The sequence below is a fragment of the Leucopleurus acutus genome (assembly GCF_964270905.1).
Source record: "Leucopleurus acutus genome assembly, chromosome: 20".
Classification (NCBI taxonomy): domain Eukaryota; kingdom Metazoa; phylum Chordata; class Mammalia; order Artiodactyla; family Delphinidae; genus Leucopleurus; species Leucopleurus acutus.
In genome coordinates this window covers 19,418,636-19,441,700 of record NC_139162.1, presented here as the reverse complement: position 1 = coordinate 19,441,700, position 23,065 = coordinate 19,418,636, and the positions used below count along the sequence as shown (strand labels likewise).

At 39.5% G+C, this 23,065-nt stretch overlaps 1 protein-coding gene across 2 annotated transcripts in view; it reads left to right on the top strand.

Annotated features, from left to right (window-relative positions):
• The window catches only part of CBFB (core-binding factor subunit beta), a 60,518-nt gene that overhangs the window by 20,308 nt on the left and 17,145 nt on the right, over positions 1-23,065 (top strand). The window contains exons 4-5 of one of the 2 annotated variants that reach the window (XM_082862285.1): positions 13,796-13,912; positions 14,253-15,781. In XM_082862285.1, coding sequence (XP_082718411.1) covers positions 13,796-13,912; positions 14,253-15,533 — 1,398 coding nt within the window. In that variant the 3' untranslated portion in view covers positions 15,534-15,781. Of the gene's footprint in view, positions 1-13,795; positions 13,913-14,252; positions 15,782-23,065 lie in introns of those variants that run through there. The other variant, XM_082862286.1, reaches the window with a different exon arrangement.

The window sequence follows — 23,065 nt, the reverse complement described above, 5'->3', positions numbered from 1 at the left end:
AGTGCAGGGGACATGAGTTTGAGCCCGCATGCCACAACTACTGAAGCCCGCACGCCTAGATCCCGTGCTCTGCAACAAGAGAAGCTACCGCAGTGAGAAGCCCGCGCACCGCAATGATGAGTAGCCTGCGCGCAGTAAGGAAGACCCAATGCAGCCAAAAATAAATAATTAATTTTAAAAAAACATATGTACGGTTTTAGGAATAATAATAAAAGGAACATCCATGTGATGTCTAGTAGGTAGCCACTAGCCACATGTGGCTTTTTTTTTTTAGCAATATTATTTATTTTTTTAAACATTTATTTATTTGGTTGCGCCAAGTCTTAGTTTGCAGCAGGTGGGCTCCTTAGTTGCAGCTCACTGGTTCCTTAGTTGTAGCACATGGGCTCTTTTAATTGTGGCAGGTGGACTCCTTAGTTGTGGCATGAATGTGGGATCTAGTTCCCTGGCCAGGGATCAAACTCGGGGCCCCTGCATTGGGAGCGTGGAGTCTTAACCACTCCACCACCAGGGAAGTCCCCACATGTGACTATTGAGCACTTAAAACGTGGCTAGTCTAGTTGACACGTTCTGTATGTGGAAAAGTACACAGTGAATTTTGAAAACTTGGTACAAAAAAAAGAAGCATGTAAGATATCTCAATAATTTTTATATTGATTACACATTGAAATAATATTTTAGATATATTTGGTTAAGTAACATTACTGGGATTAATTTTACCTGTTTCTTTTTAGTGTTTTAAACATGGCTGCTAGAAAATTTACATTTATATATGTGAGTTGCATTTGTGGTTCCCATTATATTTATGTTGGATAGTGATGCCTTAAAAAACTTCACAGTCCTATTCTCCCCTCCACAAAAACTTCTCACTACCTTGATTAATATATTTACTTCCTTGCTTTTCTTTAGCATCTTGTTCCTATGGATGTATTTCTAAACAGTGATTTGTTTAATTTTGAAAAACTGAATATAGCAAGCACAAACTTCATGGCAATGTAAATAAAGGACTATAATGTCAGTTCAACATGAAAGTTCCTAGGAGATAAGCTGAACAAAATCTCAGTGTTACTTCTGGATTCAGCTTCCTGGCGAATTTTAAAAGCCTCTGGGGAAGTTTGTGAGCCGAGTCATGAGTAGGTTATGGAAAACCTAGGGCTCATTCTGGATTTGGGGCATCTGGCACAATGTGAGCCATTGTTCACAGTATGCTGGAGGTCTGGAGGAAATAATGATCAGAGGAAGTGGGCTGCTCTATATTTTCTGATTCTAGGTTCACCATGAACTGCCTCCTTTTTACATGAGTTTTCCCATAACTCTTTTTATTTTATAAAACAAACTCTATACCCATTAAACAGTAACTCCCCATTCCTCGACTCCCCCTTCCCCTTTGTTCCTGGCAGCCACCATTCTTCTTTCTCTGTGATTTTGACTACTCTAAGTACCTCTTATAAGTGGAATCATACAGTATTTGTCTTTTTATGACTGGCATATTTCATTTAGTATAATGTCTGGAAGATTCATCCATATTGTAGCATATTGCAGAACTTCCTTCTTTAAAAGGCTGAGGGCTTCCCTGGTGGTGCAGTGGTTGGGAGTCCGCCTGCTGATGCAGGGGACACGGGTTCATGCCCCAGTCCGGGAGGATCCCACATGCCGCGGAGCGGCTGGGCCCGTGAGCCATGGCCACTGAGCCTACGCATCCAGAGCCTGTGCTCCGCAACGGGAGAGCCCACACACAACAGTGAGAGGCCTGCGTACCGCAAAAACAAACAAACAAACAAAAAGAAAACGAAAAACAAAGGCTGAATAATAATATAGACCACATTTTGCTTATCTATTCATTCGTCAGTGGACATGTGGGTTGTTTCCATGTTTTAGCTATTGTAAATACTGCTGTTACGGACATGGGTGTGCAAATATGTCTTAGAGACCCTGCTTTCAGTTCTTGTAGGTATATACCCAGAAGTGGAATTGCTGGATCATATGGTAATTCTCTTCTTAATTTTTTGAGGAATTGCCACATGTTGTCCCCAGAAGCTATATTCTTTTTTTTTCTTTTAAGTCTTATATGATGTAACTTTTTTTCTTAGAATTTTATTTTTTTATACAACAGGTTCTTATTAGTTATCCATTTTATACACATTAGTATATATATGTCAATCCCAATCTCCCAATTCATTGCACCACCACCACCACCCCACCACCACTTTCCCCCCTTGGTGTCCATACATTTGTTCTCTACATCTATGTCTCTGTTTCTGCCCTGCAAACCAGTTCATCTGTACCATTTTTCTAGGTTCCACATATATACGTTAACATATGATATTTGTTTTTCTCTTTCTGACTTACTTCACTCTGTATGACAGTCTCTAGGTCCATCCACATCTTTACAAATGACCCAATTTCGTTCCTTTTTATGGCTGAGTAATATTCCATTGTATATATGTACCACATCTTCTTTAACCATTCATCTGTCGATGGGCATTTAGGTTGCTTCCATGACCTGGCTATTGTAAATAGTACTGCAATGAACATTGGGGTGCATGTGTCCTTTTTTTAAAAAATTGTATTTATTTATTTATTTATGGCTGTGTTGGGTCTTTGTTGCCGTGTGCGGGCTTTCTCTAGTTGCGGTGAGCAGGGTCTACTCTTCATTGTGGCGTGTGGGCTTCTCATTGTGGTGGCTTCTCTTGTTGCAGAGCATGGGCTCTGAGTGCCCGGGCTTCAGGAGTTGTGGCTTGCGGGATCTGGAGTGCAGGCTCAGTAGTTGTGGCGCACGGGCTTAGCTGCTCCGCGGCATATGGGATCTTCCCAGACCAGGGCTCGAACACGTGTCCCCCCTTCCCCAGGGAAGCCCCGATAGTGTCTTTTGATGTACAAATTTTTAAAATTTTAATAAAGTCCAGTTTGTCTATTTTTGTTGTTGTTACCTGTTTCTTTGGTGTCATCCCCAAGAAATCATTGTTAAATCCAGTGTCATGAAGCTTTTATCCTTGCTTCTAAGAGTTTTATAGTTTTAGGTCTTACATTTAGGTCTTTGGTACATTTTGAAGTAATTTTTGTAGATAGTGTTAGGTAAGGGTCCAACTTTATTCTTCCCCATTGAAGAGAAATGCAAATCAAAACTACAATCAGGGCTTCCCTGGTGGCACAGTGGTTGAGAGTCCGCCTGCTGATGCAGGGGACACGGGTTCGTGCCGCGGTCTGGGAACATCCCACATGCCGCAGAGCGGCTGGGCCCGTGAGCCATGGCCGCTGAGCCTGCGCGTCCAGAGCCTGTGCTCCGCAACGGGAGAGGCCACAACAGTGAGAGGCCCATGTACAGCAAAAAAAAAAAAAAAAAAAACTACAATCAGATATCACCTCACACCATTGAATATCCTTTCCCCATTGAATGATCTGGGCACCCTTGTCAAAAATCATTTGACCACCTATGTGAGGGTTTATTTCTGGGTGTTTTACTCTAGTCCGTTGGTCTATATGTCTTTATGCCAATACTATGCTGTTTTTTTTAATACTGTTTTGATTAATGAATCTTTACAGTAAGTTTTGAAATTGGGAAGTGTGAATCCTCCAGTTTTGTTCTTTTAAGATTGTTTTGGCTATTCAGGTCCCTATGCCTTTTTTTTTCTTTACTTTTACATATTTTAATTCATTTTCCATATGCCTTTTAGGATGGGTTTGGTTAACACATCCATTTATTGAGTGTGCGTCTGTCTGCATGTGTGCATGCACGCGCATGCACACGTTTGCTTGCTTAATCTTTTAAGTTCCAGGCACATTCTGTGTTAATCCATGTTACGATGTCTGCAAGAAGTACTGTTTTCTGTTTTGAACTATAAGAAGTAGATTGGTAAATTACATTAAATCACTATAGAAGAAGCTATTTTTTACACTTAACATGCAACCCAGTTATGATTCAGAGGCAAGTGAGATTGAATGACTGTCTGTAATGATTATCCAACAGGCAAGCAGCTGACTATGCATTTCTAAATGAGGAGGAACATGTGACTAAAGGAGAATGAGTCAGAACCAAGTATCTTCTAAAGGAATCTGTTAAATAGACTACAGAAATGATTACAACTAAAAGGCAGGGTGCATACTTCCTTTGTGGAATATCTTGTTTTCCTGGGTGCCTGTGGCCATCCCAGTATTATTGCTTATCTGCTGATTCATTGGTGTGATCAACTGTTCATTGTCTCAAAAAAAATGGTTTCTTTCCCTTGGAGAGAAATCACTGTGTAAAACTTTGGTGGAAGTATTGTGTGTAAGCATTCAGTTTCTATGGTGCTCTGTATGTTTCATAAGTGTATGTACATTGGCTTAACTAATTTTTACTATCAACTATGAAAGAGGTGTTATTTAGCCTTGATTTTGTATGTGAGGAATCTGAGGCTTATTAGCAATCTTAAATGATTTGTCTCAAATACACTGTTGGAACCAGGATTTAAATCCAGGTTTTATCTGATTCTAAAGTACATTTAGTTTTTACTCTTCCCATGCTGTCTTGGGGTTAAGCATAGTGATAATATTCCTTTCCTTTAAAAAATAATTATGGTTGATTCTCCTAATTTATGGTAGTTATCTTCTCTAAAGTCCCTGCAGACATGGAATTAATGAACACCGAACAACTTCTTCCACGGAAGATACAGAGTTAGGTTCCTGCAAGCCTCTGGTCACAACATCCTCCTCAGCCAGTTAATACATAATCTTTTTTATGTATGTTTCTGTTTAAAGACACCTTGTTTAATATATATTATTGATTCAACATTAAACAACAAGATGTTGAGCATCTAGGTTATTTGTAACCTTTTGCCATTATTAAAAAACCCTTAAGAGTGAACAGCCTTGTAATCAAATACTCTGTGTACATCTTTGATTAAATTTTAGGATACGTTCATAGGCATGACATTGCTGGGTCAAAGGAAATTTCACACTTTAAAAAACTTTTTTATTTTTATATCGGAGCATAGTTGATTAACAATGTTGTATTAGTTTCAGGTGTACAGCAAAGTGATTCAGTTTTACATATACGTGTATCTATTCTTTTTCAAATTCTTTTCCTGTTTAGGTTATTACAGAATATTGAGCGGAGTTCCCTGTGCTATACACTAGGTCCTTGTTGGTTATCTGTAGTAGATATAGTAGTGTGTACATGTCAATCCCAAACTCCCAATCTATCCCTCCCCACCACGCTTCTCCCCTGGTAACCATAAGTTGTTCTCTAAAGCTGTGAGTCTGTGAGTCTGTTTTGCAAATAAGTTCATTTGTATCACTTTTTTTTTAGATTCTGCATATATAAGTGATATCATATGATATCTGTCTTTCTCTGTCTGACTTCACTTAGTATGATAATCTCCAGGTCCATCCATGTTGCTGCAAATGGCATTATTTCATTCTTTTCAATGGCTGAGTAATATTACATTGTATATATTGTACCACGTCTTCTTTATCCATTCATCCATTGATGGACCTTTAGGTTGTTTCCATGTCTTGGCTATTGTAAACAGTGCTACAATGAACATTGGGGTACATGTATCCTTTTGAACCCTGTTTTTCTCCGGATATATGTCCAGGAGTGGGATTGCTGGGTCATATGGTAGCTCTGTTTTTAGTTTTTTAAGGAACCTCCATACTGTTCTCCATAGTGCCTGTACCAATTTACCCTTTTCTCCACACCCTCTCCAGCGTTTATTGTTTGTAGACACTTTTTAATGATGGCCATTCTGACTGGTGTGAGGCGATATCTGATGGTAATTTTGATTTGCATTTCTCTAATAATAAGCAATGTTGAGCATCTTTTCATGTGTCTCTTGGCCATCTGTATGTCTTCTTTGGAGAAATGTCTATTTAGGTCTTCTGCCCATTTTTTTATTGGGTTGTTTGTTGTTTTTGATATCGAGCCCCACGAGCTGTTTGTAAGAGGAAAATTCACACTGTTGCCAAAAAATGCCTTCCCAGAATTGTTAGCCAGTTCACGCTCCCTCTGACAATGTGGTAGAACCTGGTATCTCTTCTCATACACATTAAGATTTTTAATTTAAAAAAATTTTTTTAAAATATTTATGTATGTACGTTATGCCGGGTCTTAGTTGCGGCACATGGGAGCTTCGTCGCGGCATGCGGACGCTTAGTTGCCACAAGCACGCAGGATCTAGTTTCCTGACCAGGGATCAAACCTGGGCCCCCTGCATTGGGAGCGCAGAGTCTTACCCAGTCAACCACCAGGGAAGTCCCTAATTTTTAAAATTTTAACCTTTAGTTTAGAAATAGTTACCTTGTTTTATTTTATTACTTTAGCCATTTTATTTTTTTTCAAACTTTTTTTTTTTAATGGTAGTCAGTTTTCCCATCTCCACTGGTTAAGTAAAATACCCTTTTACCATTGATTTGAAATGTTACCCTTTTCATTTATTAAGTACTTGTATATGTGGTTTTGTTTTTTAATTTTTTTGTTTATTCCATCAAGTTGTTTCTGGCTGCCACAGCACTACTGCATATGTACTGCTTGCGTTGTCACAGGTCTTAATAGCTGAAAGAGCAGAAAAATACTTTCTTTTATTCTCTTGGATAGTCTGATTCTTTTGTATGAATTACAGACTTACTTTGTAAATTCCAGAAAACGTTATTTTGAGATTTTACTGGAATTTCGTTAAAATGAGGATTACTTTGGGATAAATTGGCATTTGTAGTCTTACCATTAGAGAACATAACATCTCACTAGTTTTTCAAGTCTCTTTCTGTGTTTCAAAAATTAGGTATTTTCTTCTTATAGAGCCTACCTGTTTCGTATTAAATTTATTCTTAGTAGATACTTTTTTTTAACTTTATTTATTTATCTATTTATTTATTTATTTTTGGCTGAGTTGGGTGTTTTGTTGCTGTGAGTGGGATTTCTCAAGTTGTGGCAAGTGGGGGCTACTCTTTGTTGCGGCGCATGGGCTTCTTACTGCGGTGGCTTCTCTTGTTGCAGAGCATGGGCTCTAGGCGCGTGGGCTTCAGTAGTTGTGGCACGTGGGTTCAGTAGTTGTGGTTCACGGGCTCTAGAGCGCAGGCTCAGTAGTTGTGGCCCACGGGCTTAGCTGCTCTGCGGCATGTGGGATCTTCCCGGAGCAGGGCTCGAACCCGAGTCCCCTGCATTGGCAGACGGATTCTTAACCACTGCGCCATTAGGGAAGCCCTAGTAGATACTTTTAATGCTATTTTTTAAAATATAAATTTATTTATTTTTGGCTGCATTGGGTCTTCTTGCTGCATGCAGTTTTTCTCTAGTTGCGGCGAGCAGGGGCTACTCTTCATTACGATGTGCGGGCTTCTCATCGTGGTGGCTTCTCTTGTTGCGGAGCACGGGCTCTAGGTGCGCGGGCTTCAGTAGCTGTGGCACACAGGCCCAGTAGTTGTGGCTTGCGGGCTCTAGAGCGTAGACTCAGTAGTTGTGGTGCACAGGCTTAGTTGCTCCACGGCATGTGGGATCTTCCTGGACCAGGGCTCGAACCTGTGTCCCCTGCATTAGCAGGCAGATTCTTAACCACTGCGCCACCAGGGAAATCCCAATGCTATTTTAAAATAAGGGTTTTTTTTTAATTTTTAATTTTATTTTCTAAATAGTTACTGTTGTAATACAGGAAAGTTGTTGGGTTTTTTTTTTTATAACCAGGCACTTTATTGAACTCATTAATTCACTTGAATATTTTAGATTTTTCAGGTAGATAATCTTCAGATATTATATCCTGGTCATGTTTATATGCAACTTTGTTAAAACTGTGGTCTTTAAAAAGAGGTTGCAAAGCTGCTGGATCCAGCTCCTTACAATTTTATTACTGTCAATGGAACATTCCATTAACCTTAGGAGTTAAGTGAGTCCTACTTAAATGTAATGGGTGAATTCAGTTTTAATTCTTACAGTTCTTTTTGTATGCATTCCACTCTTCCTTATTAAAGACTTATCTGGTGTTGGAATCTTTTTTGGGGTGGTGGGATACAATTTTTTAAAAAATCATCATGTATTCCCCTCTGCCCTTATGATAATACCACGTACAAAGTGACAGGTAATATACATCTGTTGAGTAGGTGAATCCTTTCAAATTGAAATTATAGGAAAGCTACAAGAAAAACATTTCTAAATTCCAGGTGTATTTCTGTCCTTCTATTAATCATTATTTAGGTATGTCCTAAGGGCCTAAGGGGTACTGATCATTTCCTCTACTGTTTTCCCTAATATCTAAGTTTATTGGCTAGAGTCACAATTATTTGAGCTCTAATAGTTTACTATAAGGAAATGAAATATTCTTTCCAATTGAAATGGGTTTTTTGAGGGTGAAGCATCTGCTTCTTGCTTTTATCGATAGCTTTGACACCTGGTTTCTGTGTATCTTGATGTTATGGCTCAGTACCAGTGTGCATGGGAGTCTTTGCAAATTTACAATTATTCTGTTTTAATTATCTTGAAATTATCTTCTTCAGAACCACTCAATAAAGGGAACTCTTTCTGCTATCCCTTTGTACCCTCAATTTCTATTCTCAGTCCAGCTACCTAGGAGCTAGAAACACTGAACATCCATTATAGTATTGTAGAAGAAAGGGCAATTGAAAATGCCACGGTTTATTCCAAATTATATCCTCTCAGAATAAGAGGCTCCAGACTCAGAGATAGAACTATTTTGTACAGGTTGATAAATAGGAAACTAAGTTCTCTCTTATCCTTCCTCTGGCACATTTCAAAACCCAGGGTAACTAATGTTTAGCTGCTTAAGCGGTTTGGTCCCTTTACTAAATGAAGGGTATTTATCATCTCTCAAGCTTGGTGATACAAAGACCTTGGTGTCTATGAGGGGAAAGGGAAGAATTGCATTTTTACTGTCATAGTTGAATCCTTTTCCCCTTGTACACCCTTTTGAGAATTTGGTGAAAGCATTGGACTTGCTTAGAAAAATGCACATGGACACGAACATACATTTTTACACAGAATTTTGGGAGGTTTCTGGTCTTCTTGAAACTTATCCATAAACCCAAACTCATGTGGGTTTTCTGAACTCCAGACTAAGAACTCCTGCCTTATATAAGAACATTGCTAAAAGTTATGAGTGACCTAAGGTACTGTAACGTAATGCTTCAAAATCTTATGCAGCCAACAAAGGGGAAGTTTTTACTTGGGGGCCTTTAACTTAACCTTTAGCCACTAGGCTCTTTGCATGTTTTCCTGTTTCTTCGCTGGCAGTTCATAGGCTGCTCTGCTGGATTATTCTCTTCTGAGAGAATACATCTGAAAGTTGAATTTCCTTAGGGTTCTTCATGGGTCCCCCTCTTTTCTCCTTCTACTTACTGCTTGAGTAATCTCTTCCTTTCCCCTGGATTTAAATAAATACCACTGTGTTGTTGATGGCTGCCAGATTTATATCATCAGCCCATATCTCTTCACAGAGTGCTAGAATCCTATATGCAACTGCCTGCTCAAAAATCTCCATATACATATCTTATAGATGTCACCTATGTAACAGATAAAACTTATTGCAAATATTTTTTATAATAGCTCTATTGAGATAAAATTCATAGACCATAAAATTCATCCTTCACTAAATTAACTAAAAATCCAGGGATTTTTAGTATATTCACAGAATTGTGCAGCTGTCACCACTCTGTCATTCCGAAACATTTTCATCACCCTAAAAAGAAATCCTATACTTATTAACAGTCACTCCTCATTCCCCCCTCCCCTCAGCCCCCGGGAACCACTGATATCCTTTCTGTCTCTATATTTACCTATTCTGGATGTTTCATATAAATGGAATCATATAGTATGTGGCCTTTTTCTGGTTTCTTTCACTTAGCATAATGTTTTCAAGGTTCATCCATGTTGTAGCGTGTATCACTACTTTATTCCTTTTTATGGCTGAATGGTATCCCATTGTATGGATAATGCCACAGTTGGTGAGTACATGTTTTTGCTGAAGCTCTGCTGCTACAGTGATGTGGAATTTAAAGCTACAAATGTCAAAGAAAAGTGATTGTGTAATTTGGATTGAAATAACATCACAAATGCTGATACTTAGAGATTGAGCTGATTAAAAAATTGTGCAATACTTTTACCTTATTTCCAAAAGAACACAAAATGTAAGGCTGCAGTCACTTTTAACTTTCTGTGAAGTCTTAAACACATCCTCTGATATTTTACTTTTGGAAAGATAAGCAAGCTATTTTGTTATTTTTGTGTGTGATTAGCTGAATATTTACCCATGTTAAAGGCTTTATAGAATTCATTTTATATAAAACATTTAATTGTTCTAGGACAGTGGGTTTAAACCCTAGGTCATATTCTAATACATTTTCTTTTCACAGTTTGAAATAAACCATCATTATTTTCAGTGAAAAATGTCTGAATGTTTAAATGACATTATTAAATTACATTACAAAATGCCAAAGTAAGAGAATTTTTCTTCGTACTTCAAGGTTTGGTATTCATGAATGTACGAAAGTGCCAAGCATTTACTTTGAAGGTCTACACATAAAACTGTGTTTATTTAAATGTGAACAATCTAAATAAATCACAGGATCATCTAAATATTTTAAATTACAGTTCCAGGCACTAGCCTTGATTATGAACTGTAGCCATTTTCTGAACCCATTTAGGAATTTTCCAAAGCAGATCAGTGGTTTTCTTAGTCATGAGAAAACTTTTATAAAGAAGTGATAAATCAGCTGTTTACGAGCTTGGTAATTTTGTAAGGAAAATATTTTTTGACTATGGAAGGTAATATGAATAAGCTAGATTATGGAATCTTTGAATCTAAAAGATGTAAATCATTGATGAAGATTATAGAATCTGATCATGAAGTTGACCTTTCTCTGCTATTAGATGAGGATTATCTCTTTGTTTAGTGTGAGAATTTAAAATAATGAGGTAGATTGATAACTGAGATGCTGTGCTCCTGATTGTGTAGCACCCCCTCCTCTGTTGGAAAGAGTAAGTGGGTATCTTGATTAGTAGATGTGGTAAGTCAAGTTATATTAATAGGCAATTCAGAGGGTTATTTTAGGTTTAGTGAGGTATCGAATATGAGGTCGTCACAGTTACTTGTTCAACTTAGGTGCATACCAGTGGAGTTTTAAATTCACAATGTGGAAGGGAATGAGCACTTATCAGAACAGAAGGAAATGTGTGGTTAAACGGTTTCAGCTATAACTGTAAACTGTTTCCCTTGGTCCAAATGGGAGGAGAAATGGAACCTTATGTTTTTGGCTTTTTTTCCAATATCAGTAGAAATTGATTCAGCATGGTTTATTGGGACCCTTAACAGGAAAAACAGTTGTGTTTACTAGTGGAGGGGAATGGCTTAAATATGCACTAAGAAGGCATAAGTCCTCTAGGTTTTTGTTTTTTTGGGTTTTTTTTGGTACGCGGGCCTCTCACTGTTGTGGCCTCTCCCGTTGCGGAGCACAGGCTCCGGACGCGCAGGCTCAGCGGCCATGGCTCACAGGCCCAGCCGCTCCGCGGCGTGTGGGATCTTCCCGGACTGGGGCACGAACCCGTGTCCCCTGCATTGGCAGGCAGACTCTCAACCACTGCTCCACCAAGGAAGCCCAGTCCTCTAGGTTTTATTTTACAGGTGTCTCAGTAGTCATTTTTGTTGCATATTTTTAATTACTGACATAATTAATAATTTAATAAGTTATTTTTATTAAACCTCTGTAAAACAAGAATGCCTCATGATTTTTTTTTGTTGAAGAAACTGCTGAATTGAGTAAAGAAAAAGTTGATGCTTCCAGCTTTTTCCTCAAAATGAGAAACTGCCTTACTGACTATATAATTATAGGTAATAAATAATGCTAATTTTAGCTCACAAAAGCACTGAGATTATCCGAAGAAAATATATTTGATGTAAGCAGATGAAGAACCTTATTTATAAAGATATATTGGATAACTTGGAATTTTGAAAACTCATTGAAGTCCTGCATCCTCTGCATTTAAAAGATCTTGTTAAGGCAGTAAATGATAAAAAAAAAATCTATGCTGATTTTTATTCAGAAGCGTGTGTTAAATGAGGTAGAGAAGACCTAAAATAACAAGGTTGGGTTTTTTTTTTTGAAGTACTTATCAGAATAAAATGTTGTTATGATGAGGGAGATTGTAAGAACTAACAAATTTCTCTTTTCTTCTCTTTTATATTTTCTTACTATATCACAGTAAAATACTCACCTCAAGATGATAGCATTAGCACCTTTCCTTTCTTGATGGATCCTTAATTGCTCTTGAGAACAAATATATTTACAGGCAATATGAAAATTAATTTGGTGATCAAAAATGAAAGTGATTTAAATTTGGAAATCATACCTAAAGTGACTTTTGCTCGAGGGTTATATACTTGAAACAGAAGAATTCTCTTATGTTTAGTATGCATAAATAAATGTTGTATCAGTTAACGTTCTTTGGCTAAAAGTGGTAGAAATCAACTCTGGCTAACTTAAGTAAAAAAAGAAAAAGAAAGAAAAACAGCATTACTTACCAGGAATCTATGAGGTAGCTTATAAAACGGAAAGGAAATATGAAGAACCTGACCTTGGGTGGCTCCAGGTATCCAAACAGGGAGAAACAGTGCGTGCTCTCTTCAGGGGCTAGGGAATTCCAGTTGATTTACATCTTTATGTCTTCCTACTCGAGATTCAAAATTTAAAGCAAAGTACCTGATTGTCCTAGCTTCAGCTGCAAAAGAAACAATGTCACTTCAAGTATCACCTTACTGCGGTTTTTACAAAATCTGTAAAACTTCCTTTTAAAAATAATCTGGGGCTTCTCTGATGGCGCAGTGGTTGAGAGTCCGCCTGCCGATGCAGGGGACGCGGGTTTGTGCCCCAGTCCGGAAAGATCCCACACGCCGCGGAGCGGCTGGGCCCGTGAGCCATGGCCGCTGAGCCTGCGCGTCCAGAGCCTGTGCTCCGCAACGGGAGAGGCCATGACAGAGAGGCCCGCGTACTACAAAAAAAAAAATAAAAATAAAAAAATAATAATCTGGAGGGACTTCCCCAGTGATGCAGTGGATAAGAATCCTGCTGCCAGTGTAGAGGACGTGGGTTCAAGCCCTGGTCCAGGGAGATCCCACATGCCGCGGAGCAACTAAGCCCGTGCACCACAACTACTGAGCCTGTGCTCTAGAGCCCGCGAGCCACAACTACTGAGCCCGCATGCCACAACTACTAGAGCCCGCGTGCCACAACTACTAAAGCCCACACACCTAGAGCCTGTGCTCAACAACAAGAGAAACCACCACAACGAGAAGCCCAACTGGACAAAGCCCACGCACAGCAACCAAGACCCAACACAGCCAAAAATGAAAATAAAATTAAATCTTTAAAAAAATAAATAGGGGCTTCCCTGGTGGCGCAGTGGTTGAGAGTCCGCCTGCCGATGCAGGGGACACGGGTTCGTGCCCCGGTCTGGGAAGATCCCACATGCCACGGAGCGGCTGGGCCCGTGAGCCATGGCCGCTGAGCCTGCGCGTCCGGAGCCTGTGCTCCGCAACGGGAGAGGCCACAACAGTGAGAGGCCCGCATACCGCAAAAAAAATAAATAAATAAATAATCTGGAAAAATTGTGACTAGAAATAAAATCCTGGTAAACCAGATTAACTTAATTTATAGAATATGGTCAGAGGCTATGCTTTGTATACTTTCCTACAATTCTTAATTTTATAATTTATTTTCCCCCCCCCAAAAAAAACAGTTTTCATAAGTAAGTTTATCCTTTGTTTTTTATGTGTCTGATGGCTTATCATTGGTTTTCATCCTTCTCTCTGTGTCTTAGGTATATTTGAAGGCTCCCATGATTCTGAATGGAGTCTGTGTTATCTGGAAAGGTTGGATTGATCTCCAGAGACTGGATGGTATGGGCTGCCTGGAGTTTGATGAGGAGCGAGCCCAGGTAGGGTGACTTCAGGCTTTACTGACTGTGGTCCCTTTATTTACCCCTAATCTTGCCTTTGTCTGGAGATCTATTTTACCCAGTCTTTAAGAGTAAGTATACAGTGCTGCCCTGGGAGCCTCAGCTGGTCCCGGCCTTGCAGCTTGCGGGGGAGGCTGCCCGGAGGAGGCGGCGACAGTGGTGGCGGTGGTGTGTCCCTGGGCCCCTGGACCGCAGCTTCTTTACTGCCAAGTCTATCCATCTGTTCATCCATCCGTGGGGGTCCACAATGGCCACCTTCAGCCGCCAGGAATTTTTCCAGCAGCTCCTACAGGGCTGTCTCCTGCCTACTGCCCAGCAGGGCCTTGACCAGATCTGGCTGCTCCTTGCCATCTGCCTCGCCTGCCGCCTCCTCGGGAGGCTTGGGTTGCCATCCTACCTGAAGCATGCAAGCACCGTGGCAGGTGGGTTCTTCAGCCTCTACCACTTCTTCCAGCTGCACATGGTTTGGGTCATGCTGCTCTGCCTTCTGTGCTACCTCGTGCTGTTCCTCTGCCGACATTCCTCCCATCGTGGCGTCTTCCTCTCCGTCACCATCCTCATCTACCTACTCATGGGTGAGATGCACATGGTGGACACTGTGACGTGGCACAAGATGCGAGGGGCCCAGATGATTGTGGCCATGAAGGCAGTGTCTCTGGGCTTCGATCTGGACCGGGGCGAGGTGGGTGTGGTGCCCTCGCCCATGGAGTTCATGGGCTACCTCTACTTTGTGGGTACCATCGTCTTTGGGCCCTGGATATCCTTCCACAGCTACCTACAGGCTGTCCAAGGCCTCCCGCTGAGCCGCCAGTGGCTGCAGAAGGTGGCCCAGAGCCTGGTGCTGGCCCTGCTGTGCCTTGTGCTGTCCACCTGTGTGGGCCCCTACCTCTTCCCCTACTTCATTCCCCTTGATGGTGACCACCTCCTTCACAAGTGGCTGCGAGCCTACGAGAGTGCTGTCTCCTTCCACTTCAGCAACTATTTTGTGGGCTTTCTATCTGAGGCCACAGCCACATTGGCGGGGGCTGGCTTCACCGAGGAGAAGGGTCACCTGGAATGGGACCTGACGGTCTCTAAGCCACTGAATGTGGAGCTGCCCCGGTCCATGGTGGAAGTTGTCACAAGCTGGAACCTGCCCATGTCTTGTTGGCTAAATAACTATGTTTTCAAGAATGCTCTCCACCTCGGGACCTTTTCAGCCGTGCTGGTCACCTATGCAACCAGCGCCCTCCTGCACGGCTTTAGCTTCCACCTGGCTGCGGTGCTGCTGTCCCTGGCATTTATCACTTATGTGGAGCACATCCTCCGAAAGCGCCTGGCTCGGATCCTCAGTGCCTGTGTCTTGTCGAAAAGGTGCCCACCAGACTGTTCACACCAGCATCGTTTGGGCTTGGGGGTGCGAGCCTTAAATCTGCTCTTTGGGGCCCTGGCCATCTTCCACCTGGCCTACCTGGGCTCCCTGTTTGACGTTGATGTGGACGATACCACAGAGGAGCAGGGCTACAGCATGGCATACACTGTCCACAAGTGGTCAGAGCTCAGCTGGGCCAGTCACTGGGTCACTTTTGGATGCTGGATCTTCTACCATCTCATAGGCTGAGGCATGTCTGTGGACCCTCACAGCTCCCTCAAGAACCCTCCCCTGGGTGCCAACTCTGATGGGGGATGAGGGAAGGCCCTTTCTCTAATTTTTTTTTTTTTTTGCGGTACGCGGGCCTCTCACTGTTGTGGCCTCTCCCGTTGCGGAGCACAGGCTCCGGATGTGCAGGCTCAGCGGCCATGGCTCACGGGCCCAGCCGCTCCGCGGCATGTGGGATCTTCCCGGACCGGGGCACGAACCTGTGTCCCCTGCATCGGTAGGCGGACTTTCAACCAGTGCGCCACCAGGGAAGCCCTAATTTTTGACCCTCTTTTTTGACCCTCTCTCCATTCTTGACCCCCCCGCCCAGTACACACACACACACACACACACACACACACACACACACACACACACACACACACACACTTCCATCCATGGGCCTCCCCGCCTTCCTTGTCTCTTTTTATATACAGTTTGTTGTTATCAAATACAGTTAGGAAGTATTTTTTAAAAAGAGTAAGTATAGAAAGTCTCATGTTCTCATAATATTGATGAATTCTGAAGAGATTGAGACCCAAATATTGGTCCTGGTTTGGGGAAGGTTTTTCCTTCAGTGGTTCTAAATTGCACTGGATTACCACTGTGTGCTTAGTGGGGCACTTCAAAGTGTAGTAGATGGTTCTGTTTAATATTTGTTCTGGATCCATAGCACATTATGGGGGGGGGGGACCCAGTTTAAAATAAAATGTAGGAGCAGCACTTTTGAAATGGCTGAGTGAGGAGCTTGGCAGATTCTCTCTCCAAAAAGCAGTGATTAAACTTAACAAAATTGTAAACAAACAAACAAAAACCCATTTAAGGTCTCTGGAAATTAACCACAGGACATATATTGAGAGGCATTTATTCAAACAAAGCTAGTGAATTTCAGTAAGAACAGTGAGAGTCTGGCATTTTTGTCGGGAGCTGCTCCCATCTCCCTTAGCTCTGTGGTTGCTCAAGTTCTACCCCGGGCAGGGTAGAGCCATGAGGACTGGCAGCTCTGCTGTCCTCTCAGAGGGAGCTGACTTTATTTAGAGTAGCACTTGGAAAAATACATATCCAGGGCTGTTATTGAAAACAATAGCAGTCTCTGTGGCAAACAATTGGAGAAAACTAATGTTTCAGGAAGCAACAAAATGGCAGACTAGCCAGAAATTTATCAGGGAAATCTAGGGAAAGAGATAGCTAAAGTAAGCCTTATTGAGATCACACTTAACCTCTCATGGTCCAAAAGGCTATGTACATGTGCAAGGCTACACCTGTTCAAGAGAGGACAGAGAGAGCCCTTGAAAGCTGCTAGTCCCTGGCTGAATACAGGGTAGACTGATAAACTCCCTGCACTTTGAAAGTAAGCCACACACAGATCCCATGGCAAAGGATTAGAAGCCTTCTGACTCAAGGTGTTTAAGCAAAACCTCTGACCAATCATTGGCTGACCACTAGGTTATGCTGACCCAGGGGCAACCCCCTAGAAAGCAAGGCTTAAAAAGAAAAAAAACTAAGCAGTGACATCAGAGGCTGCACACTGCTGGGGAAACAGACTCCACACAGCTAGGCAAGTCACTAAGTAGACAAACAGAAAACAGTAACAACAGGCTGGAGGCAGGGGTCAGAATTCAGAGTTGCTACAGTATATTATCTAAAATATCCAGTTTTTAACAGGAAATTATAAGACATGCAAATAAGCACAAAAGTGTGACTGATACTCAGGGGAAAAAGCAGGCAGTAGATACCCTGCCTCCAATGATGGTTCTTAGTGACAAAAGACTTAAAAGCAATTCTTTTTCAGTGTGTTCAAAGAGCTAAAGGAAAATTTCTTCCTTTAAAGAATTGAAGGACAATTATGACAGTGACTCATGAAAGACAGAATATTAATAAAGAGATCTAAATTTTTAAAAAGAATCAAGTAGAAATTCTAGAATTGAAAAGTAACAATAACTGAAATGAAAAATTCACAGACTCAACAGATTTAAGCTGGCAGAAGAATTAGTGAACTTGAACATAGATTAATAGAGATTATCCAGTCTCAAGAACAGAAAGAAGAAAGAACAAAGAAAAATGAACAGTATCAGAGATTGTAGGACACCAGCACACAGACCAACATATATGTAATGAAAGTCCCAGGCGATAAGGAGAGAAAGAAAGGGGCAGAAAATATGTTTTAAGAAATAATGGCCGAAAACTTCTAAATTTGATGAAAAATATTCATCTCCATGTCCAAGAAGTTTAATGAACTCCAAGTAGGGTAAGCAGAAAGAAATCCACAACTAGGTACATCATAGCCAAACTGTTGAAAAACAAAGAGAATCTTAAAAGCAGCAAGAAATAGGCCTCATTACACACAAGGGAGCCACAATAAGATTAAGAGCTGACTTGTCTTTTGAAATTATGGAGGCCAGAAGATAGTGTGATGACGTATTCAAAATGCTGAAGAACATGTCAGAGTATCTGATTATTAGCGGGTGTTAATTTTTTCAGTTGTTTAATATTAATCCTCTTAATAAAGTTAAAATAATGGCAAGAATAAAAAGGAGCTCTCTTTTTGTTATTTCTGTTATTCCCATTTTGCTCACCATATATAGAAATGTAGGAATTTTCTTCTTAAGAGATCAAAAAATTAAACCTTCCTAGTAAAAAATTCAGGTTCAAAGTTAAAATTCTTAAGAAAGAATCTCTGCTACCTTGATTTCCACAGGGATAAGGAATACCTAATTCCTTCAGAAAAATAGTAAATAATTGGCAGTTTAGAAGGCTGTTTCTGTAAGAAGTGATACAGCAGATTGAATTTATGTAAGGGTGAATTTCAGATTGAGTTGACTTCTAAAACTGAAATATTTTATTAAAGTGATAGGTAAAAATTTAAAGTTTAGCCCACAGTATTTTCCATACTGAAAATTTCTCTGCTTTGTTGCCCTGGTCCACAAATAGGGCTTTATCACTATAAAGTAAGTACCATCTGTTGTCATAGTAAACTAATACAATAATAGGTCTTACATAATATAAAAATTTTAAAGCAGGGGATACCAACCATTCAGTCAACAGTCAGCACTTCTCTGGAGCTTTCCCCATCCCCCAGTCTTCTGGAAGATAGTAAATGTAAAGAGGCAATGAAGTATGGAAGTTAGGAGTAGGCGCTTCATGGTCATGTAATTGTGATTCCTGGCCCCACCACTTACCAGCTATTGTGGACGGCATGTTTGTGTTCCCCCAAAATTCATATTTTGAACCCCCAACTTCCAATATGACTGTATTTGGAGATAGGACCTTTATGGGGTCTGTTAAGGTTAAATGAGTCCTAAGAGTAGGGCCCTGATATGATAGGATTAGTGTCCTGATAAGACATGCACAAGGGAGCTAAGCTTGCTCAATCTCTCTCTCTGCCATGTGAGAACAAAACTCTCCAACAGATGCTCAGGTACCTGGTAGGCTAAGAGATAAACAGAGGATAGTCACAATTACATTTTTTAAAATTAAATTGTATAAGTATTTCAACTGAAATATTTTCACAGGTATTGTCTTTTTGCCTTTGTTCAGAGTACCTTTGACAAACGTTGGCAAGGATGCGGAACAACAGTTGGTGTGGTGTTTGATTACATAAAGTTGACACAACATTTGGCAATAAATACTAAAACTGCACATGTGTATACCTATGATCCAGCAGTTCTGTCCTGAGGCATGGTATGCAATGGGAATGAATACATATATTCATCAAAAGATAGGTACTGGGACATTGTAGAGGCATTATTGATTAATAGCCAGAAACTATAAACTGCCCAAATGCCCACTAACAGTCAAATGGATAAATTGCATGTTCATACAGAGAAATACAATGAAAATGAAAAACTACAACTAGCATACCAATATGGGTGAATTTCACAAATACATTGAGTGTATTAGAAAAGCACATGCTATATGAATACATTTATATAAAAGTACAAAAATAGGTAAAACTAATAATACATGTTGTTACAAGGAAGGATAGTGGTTTATCCTTGGGAGAGGAGGGTAGTTCCTGGAATGGAGGAGAAGACGACCTCTGAGATGCTGGTGCTGTTCTGTCTCTTCATATGGCTTTTAGTTACATGGAAAGTTCAGTTTCTGAAGATTCATCAAGCTATCTTTTAGGACAGTGCTGTCCAGTAAAATTCAAATGTGAGCCACATTATGGAAATTAAAATTTTTTAAAAGCCACATTTAAAAAGGTTTGAAAATTATTAATTTTTATATTTTATTTATCCCAGTATATCCAAAATATTATCATTTGAACATAAAATCAATATAAATATTTATTGGGATATTTACCTGTTTTGGTAACAAGTATTTGAAATCCAGTGTGTATTTTCCACTTACAGACTCAAATTAGCAACATTTCAAGTATGCAGTAGTCACACGTGGCTAGTGGCTACAGTATTGGACAACACAGCCTTAAGATATGTGTACTTTTTTGTATGTGTAAATAGTTCAATAAAATGTTTTAAGAGTTTCCCACAAATGAAGATATTTCTGAGTATAATTGTATAAACTCAAAATTGAATCATGTTTGCTGATTATACTTTCATTTCTTTATTTTCTGTAATTTGTAGGATAAATTTCAGTGTTGTCTTTATATGTTTGATTTTCAATAATTGCAATTCTCTAAAAGCTTGAAAAACTGAAAATTTTGATGCTTCACCATTGAATACTTTAATCAGAGATTTCCAACTAATTTTGAACAAAATATAACTGAGGACTCATTTACAAAAAAAAAAAAGATCAATGCCATTTTAGGAACTAGGTTGATTTCACAGAAGTTCTTCAAAGGCTCAAATTTCTAAAATCCAAAGTGCCTGTATAATGTCATGTGAATTTATTTGTATTCAGCATCAGCTTTGTCACAGAAATTTTATAGTTCAGTCACTTTAACTATGGATACATAAATATATTTGTAATTTATGCAACTCTAATGTCTAAATGATTGGTAGAATACCTCAGTACTTTGGATAAGAATTGTTTGGATAACAATTATGAATTTCATGTGTACCACAACTAATTACTAGTAAATTTCTATTTCATAGTTTTAAAAATTCACTGAGAATGTTATTTCTTATACGGTGTTTAAATGTTTGCTCCACCAACATTTGTATTTGTATTATCAGTTTAAGAACCAATAACTTTATCTTCATTTTTGTACTTTTTAAATTAGCAGTCACAAAAATATGTTTCACCTTCAATATAATGACCTTCCAAAAGTTCTATTTTGATTCTATAATATGATGAGAAAAATTGAACCGTATTGGGTTGAACAGATTTTCTATTTGAAGTACCTAATGACACTGATGTAAAATTGGTATCCTTTAGCTTTTTGCAGGGTTTTTCTGTCAGCAAAGCCAACATATGAACAGCTTTGCTTTTTGTATGTTGATGAGAATGTGAGTGAAAATTTAGAAGAGTCGTTTGATGTAAATAAAAAGTTATGTTTTACAGAATGGTGTTAAATGTACCGTTTGCAGCTGCACATGTTAAATTGTCGCCTTTGAAGTATATGTTGATGCTTCTTCAGCAGATTTATTTCTTTTGGTTTTCATGTGATCAGTGATATCATTTTGGTCCCCACAGAGAATAGGAAATGTTGTTATTTTGTACAAATTATGCATTCATCATCAGCTTTCTTGAAAACGAATTTGATTCTTAATTTTTCATTAAATATATACTTCTATTTTTTAAATTCATTGCACAGAAAGGTAAGTATTACCAAACTGTAAAATAAATATAATTGTAAATTTAGCAATACAATAAAGACAAAATCAGTGTAGCAAGAATGGTTAAGAATAGTGTATATATATGCTCTATGAGAGCACTGCTAGGTCTTTATTTACCACATGGGTTTCACAAACACCCAGCCACCTTTTATGATGACCCCACCTGACTGCTTTGTGCAGACTGTGGTATAGACCGTGGAGTAACAGGCTAGTATAACAAGTAGCTGGTGGGGACTGGAGTGCTGAAAGCCTCCCACCACCTGAGTCTGGATAGGGTTATTTGTCCCTATCCATTTGAGCACACACTTTATGGGTGAGTGTATAGTTTTATCAGTAAGTACCCTTTATGCTGTCCTTGAAAGGGAGGTGTTACTTAAGTTCGCAACAGGAAAGGATCAGGATAACACTGGATCACTGATCATCTTTCAGATTTAACCATTTAAAGTGCAGACTCTGTTCATTGCACATACATTTCACATCTTACTAGAAAAGACCAAGATAGAAGCTGGAATTAGAGAATAGAGAGCTACCAAATCTCTCTTAGCTTATTTTACTTCAAATATTAGTAATAATACTTTTTTAAATTTTAATAAGGTAAAAATCTATGATCATTGCTAGATACACATGAGTGGCTAATAACTTCCTTAGGGAGTTAGATTACATCTTGTGTTATATACTCTCATTTCATCTTGTAATCCTTTACTAAGTCACACTGATAATTATATATTGATTTTTGTAATTATTTGTTCATTGTCCACCTGCCCCTCTAGACCAGAAACTATAAGGAAAAGCACCATTTGCTCCCACACATTGTATGCACGGCACCCAGCACAGTGACTTGGGCGTAATAAAGACTCACGGAATATTTGTGGAATAAATGAAAAAGTGAATGAATGCACAGGACAGAAGGGATATCCTGTTAACAGCAGACCTGTCCTGGTTGATATCTAATCAAATAAGAGAAAGTCCTTGGCATTTGGGAACAGTGTTCTTTTGCAGGTGCCTCTGGCTTATGTAGTACATTCTGAGAATACAGTTGATATTTATAGTAATGTTTAGTCACGTGTAAATTTTACATGTTCACAAATGCTTATAAAATAATAGCATTTATTGAATGTTGTCAGGTAGTGCACTTAAGCATTTTTATACGTTATCTCATTTAATCTTGAGACGTAAGTATTACTACTACGTGCATTTTACATGTGAGTTTACTGAGGCTTAGAAAATGAAATACCTTGCCCTGGGTCACAGAGCTAGTAAATGTAACATAAGAATGGAGACTTGATCACACCTTTCACTTTTGTTTAAGTTGTAGACCTTGTGTCAGTGAAAATTGCAAGTATCAAACAACCCTACTAACAGAGCCAAATAAAGGATTTATCACACAGAATAAGATATCAACAGTATGCAGTTCAGGCAATTATATTATCAGGGGCTGTGGCTCTTTTCATTTTCCTGCTGTACTATGCTCAGTGTGTGGCAACATCCCCAGTATTATGTTTGCAAGATGGTTGCTGTATCGCTGGTCATTGCATTGGTTCCCAGGAAGAAGGAAAGGTGACATGTCTCTTAAATGACTTTCTCAGAAGGCCCATTCATTGACTTACACTTCTATATCATTGGCTAGAACATAGTTACCTGGCCACCCTTTGCTGTAATGAAACTAGGACAGTGAATATTGACTTTTTTGGCATTGTTTTTGATATTTTAGTTTCTTCAAGTGTGCCATTGAAAATCCTAGTGTTGAGAAGTGCGTGACTGCAAATCACACAC